This window comes from Uranotaenia lowii, chromosome 2 (assembly GCF_029784155.1).
Source record: "Uranotaenia lowii strain MFRU-FL chromosome 2, ASM2978415v1, whole genome shotgun sequence".
Lineage (NCBI taxonomy): Eukaryota > Metazoa > Arthropoda > Insecta > Diptera > Culicidae > Uranotaenia > Uranotaenia lowii.
In genome coordinates, this window is record NC_073692.1 from 95,656,880 (window position 1) to 95,663,698 (window position 6,819).

Consider the following 6,819-nt stretch of genomic DNA (forward strand, 5'->3'; position numbering starts at 1 on the left):
GAATCTTGACTGGGACCAGGTGAAGACGCTGGCTCCGGATCGTCAACAGTGGAGGTCTTTTACCACGGCCCTATGCACCGGAGGATCGGCGCGGGATCATTAAGTAAGTAAGTAAAAATAGTTCAGATGGTATTTGTTCAGTTTAAGAACCACTGTATGCGTAGCATAAATCTGAACCATGAGCGAGAGAAACAACTGCGAGATCAAGTGGACTGGGGATACCGTGAAACTCACCTCCCGCTCAAGCCACTGGGTTGCTGAGCCTTCTCTGCTGCTGCGAAAACAATAGCCGTCGTCATCAGCGGATCCGATTCTCGATCACCAACAATGATGATTTGTGTGGCTGATAAGAGGGAGAATTTCTCTGATAACGATTGGGAAAAAACATCGCACCACCCGAACCAATTGTGAGGAGTTGCGAGCGTCTTTAACAGCGAACGATGGTTAGTTGACCACCGACTACCGATCAAACTACGAGTTTGTACCCTGGCCGGGTGTCTTAAAGGCCTTAAACTTTAAGTCCATAAACATTAATTTATAAGCAGAAGTTATTGATAAGTAAAGTTAACTTAAGCAAACCAAATTAAGGTTAACGTAAAAGAGTTCCGCGAGTTTTACTGGTTCCCGAAAACCCCAGCATACAAGGGGATATTCAAGGGTTTCGTGCAAAGGCATCCTATCTGCTGATAACGTACAACGGTCGGATTGAGATCAGCAGATCAAGTCCAGCCACGGAATAACTGCACAGGTTGGTGGTAATAGGCCCATCCGGGATCAAACATTGGTCCTTCGAGCCGGATGAGGGCCTTGGCCGGAGGATTCTACATCGCTACAATCGGACACAACGGGGGACGCCAAGCCAACGGAATCTCCATTTTCCATCGTGGAACAAAACGCTTTTGTGAAGCGGCGCCATTGCTGGAAGTGATTTAACACTAAAGGAGTCTATTGTTCATCATCCCCAATCATCGACATCAAAAGTGCAACTGTTGTGATTCACGATTGCTTACGGTTCCTTTCTTTTTCATTGCCAGATTTGGATAATTCTGGCTGGGTGCTCGGTGCATGCAGTACGGTTATCGGTGGCCAACTCGTTAGTCAACGGCATACGTAAAGGTGAGGCGCGGCTGTCGTGGTTGATCGCCCCCTCCCTTGGGTTCAACGCTAGCCATCTCAAGGTTCATTGACCTTTTGCCAGGGGCAATCGGTGTAACTACGGGTTTCGTTCGCGATCAGGTGCATGCTCAAACCTGATTGGCGCTCCGGAGGAAGAGGCATCGTAACGCATGGTGGACAGAATTGGATCAAGGGTCAACGTGGTGCCTGAGTTTCACACAGCAACGCCGCAGTTTGGTTAACGAGATTATGCTACGCTTGGTAAGCAACATAAACACAGTGGTTCTTAAAACAGTTGGTGAACTATAAATTTATGATTAGAATTTAGAGCAAATTATCGTGACTATTGTGATATTTCGGAATTCATGCATATTTTGTGGGTTTGTTTAAACAATATATGGTTTAAGAGGATACCTTTTCTAATATTTAATAACTGCGCAATTCCCTGAGAACAAACTGTTCGTCAGAACAATTGTCTGGTTTTTTGGACTTCCGCCTTGATAAACTTCACCTTGTTCTCTGATTATTTCGGCGAGTTGATTGAACATTATCCTGCTGTTATTTATTTATTGATTGTGTGATTTCCACGGTTTACAAGATGCCCACTATCAAAGGTGTTAAGGATTCAAAATCTCCAACGTTGAAATATTTAAAAATAAAATTAAAGGAAATTCAATCGTCCTTTGCAGATGTTTGGGAGTTCGTTGAAACCTTTCAGGAAGATGCAACGCATGCGCAAATTTCTGTTCGATTATCAGCTATCGATGATTTGTGGGAAAGGTTTTGTGAGGTACTGGTTGACATCAAATCGCATGAGGATTTCGCAGCAGATGAAGATCTTTATGTAAGGGAACGGAAGGAATTAAGTGATCGATATTATTATGCGAAATCTTTCCTTATGGACAAGGCGAAGTGTCGAACGGAGTTGAATACGCTAAATCAGTCCGTTCATATCGGTGAACCTAGTCACGGTAGTTTCGATCATGTTAGGCTTCCACAAATAAAGTTGCAGTCCTTCAACGGAAACATAGACGAATGGCTAGGGTTTCGTGATTTGTATCTCTCACTCATTCATTGTAAGCTAGATTTGCCGGAGGTGGAAAAATTCCATTATTTAAAGGGATGTCTTCAAGGTGAACCGAAAGCATTGATTGATCCCCTTCAGATTACAAGAGCTAACTACACAGTTGCATGGGATATGCTTCTGAAGCGGTACAACAACAGCAAGCAGTTAAAAAAGAGACAGGTACAATCGCTTTTCAAGTTATCCTCGGTGAACAAGGAGTCTGTTGCTGAACTACTACAGTTGTTGGAAGGATTTGAGAGAATTGTCAACACATTAGATCAGGTTTTAGATGCAAATGATTATAAGGATCTTCTTTTGGTGAATTATCTCGTGTCTCTCCTAGACCCCGTGACTCGTAGAAGTTGGGAAGAAGAGTCAGCCTCCAAAGAAGAAGACACTTTAGCCGATTTGACTGATTTTCTGCACAGGCGGGTCCGAGTTTTGGAAGCTCTTCCACCAAGATTGAATGATAGTAAGAGTGCTCCTTCACAAATGTCAGTTAAACAGAGATGGATTGAAATGTTTTGCCTGTAAAGGTCAGCATCCCTTGTATCAATGTCAGAAATTTTTGAAATTGTGTGTGTCGGAAAGAGATTCGGTTCTAAAAACTCACTCTTTATGTCGGAACTGTTTTAGAACGTCTCATATGGCTCGAGAATGTCCGTCTAAGTTTTCATGTCGGAATTGTGGAGGGCGCCATCATACACTGGTGTGTTTTAAAGGCAAGGACGGAGAAATCTCGGAATCTTCAAGGTCAGGTGCAACCAATAGCGGTGATCAGCTGCGAGGTGAAACATCTTGTCGGGCTTCTAACACAGCTTCAACATGCTTGACCACGGGCGTCGAGCGCAGGGCTAATTGTAGGGTTCTCTTAGCGACTGCTGTGGTTCTTTTAGAAGATGAAATGGGAAACAGATTCCCAGCTCGAGCGTTGCTTGATTCAGGTTCAGAAAGCAATTTTATTTCGGAAAGATTGAGTCAGCGTTTGGTGATGAGTCGGAAAAGGGTAGATGTAGCGATACTTGGTATTGGTCGGACATCTACCAGGGTTAAACACAAGGTTCAAGCAGTGGTGCGATCGAGGGTGAACAATTACTCTAAGGAAATGGAATTCCTGGTTCTGCCCAAGGTAACTGTCGATTTGCCCACTGCTACGGTATCAACGGATGAATGGTCATTCCCAGATGGAATTGAGTTAGCGGATCCATCATTTTTTGAGTCAAAGGTGGTGGATTTGGTGTTGGGAATTGAGTCGTTCTTTGATTTCTTCGAAACGGGAAAACGGATTTCCATCGGAGATCAATTACCAACACTTACAGAGTCAGTTTTCGGTTGGATAGTTTCTGGAGGTTTATCGCAAGAGGTATCAGCACGGATTGCTTGCAATGTTTCAACAACAGAGTCTCTTGAAACCCTTGTCGCTCGGTTTTGGGCTTGTGAGGAGCTAGGTTCGGAAAATCTATACTCACGAGAGGAGAGGCTTTGCGAGGAAATTTTCCAGAAAACGGTACAGAGAGACAGCAATGGAAGGTACACAGTCTCGCTTCCTAAGAACGAGGAGGTTTTCCCTAATTTAGGTGACTCAAGGGAAATAGCGTTACGGCGTTTGGGCGCAACTGAGCGCAGGTTAGCAAGGAATATGGATTTGCGGGAGCTGTATACTAAGTTCATGGACGAATATATACAGCTAGGTCACATGGAAGAAGTTGTGGAAATTTCTGGTACAAAACGTTGTTTTTTACCTCATCATCCGGTTGAGAAGGAGAGTAGTACGACTACCAAATTGCGAGTGGTGTTTGATGCTTCATGTAAAACTACTACTGGAGTTTCTCTGAACGATGGATTGCTAACAGGGCCAGTAATCCAGGACGATCTTCGGGCAATAATACTCCGCTGTCGAATGTGTCAGATCATGGTCGTGGCAGATGTTGAAAAAATGTTCCGCCAAATCAACATCACAAGGGAAGATCGTCCACTACAGTCAATTTTATGGAGAAAATCACCATCAGAGCCAGTCAAAACGTTCGAGCTTAAGACTGTAACGTACGGCACCAAACCAGCTCCGTTTTTAGCCACGCGCACCTTGAAGCAGTTAGCATTGGATGAAGCAGAGAGTTTCCCTCTAGCATCAAGAGTATTTTTGGAAGATACTTACATGGACGATGTTGTATCAGGGGCAGACGATGCAAACGCAGCTCTCGAACTGAGAATTCAGTTGGATAAAGCTGCAAAAGCAGGAGGATTTCGGCTACGAAAATTCGCATCAAATTGTGCAGAAGTCCTACAAGGGCTTGCACAAGACAGTGTAGCTATTGAAGAGTCTTCAGACGGATCAGAGATAGATCCTTCGATGAAGATACTTGGGCTCACATGGTTACCGAAGTCTGATGTCTTCAAGTACAACTTCAACATTCCTGAAATTCCAAAATCAACGGTTTTGACGAAACGCAAGGTGCTGTCGGTAATTGCTACACTCTTCGACCCGCTGGGACTCCTTGGCGCTGCAATAACAACTGCGAAGATATTTATGCAGCAGCTGTGGACGTTACGGAATAACGACGACCAAAGATTAGATTGGGATCAGCCATTACCTCCAACGGTGGGTGAGGATTGGCTGAAATACTACGATCAACTAGTTTCACTCAACAGCATTCGTATAAAGCGGTGCACTATTATTCCAGAAGCAATTCACAAAGAAATTCATTGTTTTTCGGACGCTTCGGAGAAGGCGTATGGTGGTTGTATTTATTTGAAAAGTGTCAACTTAAGTGGAGTGGTTAAGATTTGTTTGTTGGCTGCTAAATCCAGGGTGTCTCCGTTAGCAAGCCAGTCAATTCCACGGTTAGAATTGTGTGGGGCTTTGCTTACTTCCGAACTTTTCAAATTCGTTCAAAAATCCATGAAGTTAGAATGCCAAGTTTACTTCTGGACAGATTCCACTTGCGTTTGGCGATGGTTGCAGGCTGTTCCATCTACTTGGACCACCTACGTGGCAAACAGAGTTGCGAAAATACAACAACTCACGGAGGGTTGTGAATGGAGACATGTTCCCGGCGTTGACAATCCATCAGATCTGATTTCTCGGGGAATTCCACCTGAAGAAATCGCCCAGAATCGCTTGTGGTGGGAAGGTCCAGAGTGGTTGGCGCTAGAGAAGGAAAACTGGCCAGAACTACCAGATAACCATTTAAAGGAGATTGGCGAAGAAGAAAGGCGTCGAGCAACAGTAACAGCATTGGTAACAAACATTTCGGAGCATGAGTCAGATTTTAATCGTTGGTATTTTAGTTTGTATTCAGATTACACTAAAATGGTTAGATGTACAGCTTACTTGATAAGGTTTATCAAGCTGTTAAGGTCAAGACGGCAGGTCAAATTCGAACCCTTTCTTCAATCAGCTGAAATAGATGAAGCTGAGAGAGCTTTAGCAAGATGTGTTCAAAGGGAATGCTTCCCTGGAGAGTTGAATGCTCTATCTAAGGGTGAGTTTGTGTCAAGGCAATCGAAACTGAGATGGTTCAATCCCAAAATGTTCCCCGATGGTCTGTTAAGAATTGGTGGTAGATTGAGCAAGTCAAACGAGCCAGAAACTGCAAAACATCCGATTGTCTTACCAGCACGTCACGTTCTTACTCGCCTTATTCTAGAGCACTTTCACTGCCGATTATTACACGCAGGTCCTCAGTTGGTTTTAGCTACAGTAAGGTTAAAATTTTGGCCCTTAGGTGGAAGAAGTGTTGCTCGGCATATCATCCAAAAGTGTCACGTATGTTTTAAGGCTCGCCCCACCCCGATACAACAGTTCATGGCAGAGTTGCCAGCCTCGCGCGTAACGGTTTCGCGTGCATTCAGTAGATCAGGAGTTGATTATTTCGGTCCGATATACATTCGTCCGGCTCCCAGACGCCCGGTAGTTAAAGCATACGTTGCCATCTTTGTTTGCATGTCCACTAAGGCTGTACACCTTGAGTTGGTATCAGATCTATCCACAGAACGATTTATACAGGCCTTGCGCAGATTTGTTGGAAGAAGAGGTAAATGTTCAGACATCTTTTCGGACAACGGTACGAACTTTGTTGGAGCCAGAAACCAAATGTCGGAATTATTTAGTCTGTTGAAGAGTCAGGACCATCGAGAACGATTGTTTAAGGAATGTAGTAACGAAGGAATTAGGTGGCATTTTAACCCTCCTGGTGCCCCACATTTTGGTGGTTTGTGGGAAGCTGCGGTGCGTTCTGCGAAAAAACACATTTTAAGAGTAATTGGTGAAAATCCGGTAGGCCCAGAAGATTTTACAACACTTTTGGTTCAGGTCGAATCTTGTTTGAATTCACGGCCAATTACACCTCTTTCCAACGATCCCAATGATTTGGAACCTTTGACACCTGGTCATTTTATTATCGGAGAGTCCTTACAGTCCATCCCAGATTATAACTACGAGAAAATACCGGATAACAGGCTTAACCAAATACAGCTGGTGCAGAAAAATATTCAGCTGATTTGGAAGCGTTGGCGTAGGGAATATTTGTGTCAACTTCAAGCCAGGACAAAACGATGGAACCCTTCAGTTACAGTTGATATAGGAAGCCTTGTCATCATAAAAGAAGAGAATGTTCCTCCATGTAGATGGAAAATGG

General features: G+C 44.0%; 1 protein-coding gene across 1 annotated transcript; it reads left to right on the plus strand.

Moving 5' to 3' along the window:
• The first annotated feature begins 798 nt into the window (after positions 1-798).
• Positions 799-6,100, plus strand: LOC129741697 (uncharacterized). The gene is made up of 5 exons (XM_055733443.1): positions 799-924; positions 1,035-1,116; positions 1,806-2,676; positions 2,819-5,420; positions 6,086-6,100. Exons 1-5 carry the CDS (start codon positions 799-801, stop codon positions 6,098-6,100), a joined length of 3,696 nt encoding a protein of 1,231 aa, XP_055589418.1.
• Positions 6,101-6,819: the final 719 nt, after the last annotated feature.

Coding starts and splice junctions, on each gene's coding strand:
- LOC129741697 (XM_055733443.1), top strand. CDS start 799: ATGAGGGCCTTGGCCGGAGGATTCTACATCGCTACAATCGGACACAAC. Junction 925..1,034: donor AAGCGGCGCCATTGCTGGAA/GTGATTTAACAC, acceptor TTTCATTGCCAG/ATTTGGATAATTCTGGCTGG. Junction 2,677..2,818: donor AAGAGTGCTCCTTCACAAAT/GTCAGTTAAACA, acceptor GAACTGTTTTAG/AACGTCTCATATGGCTCGAG.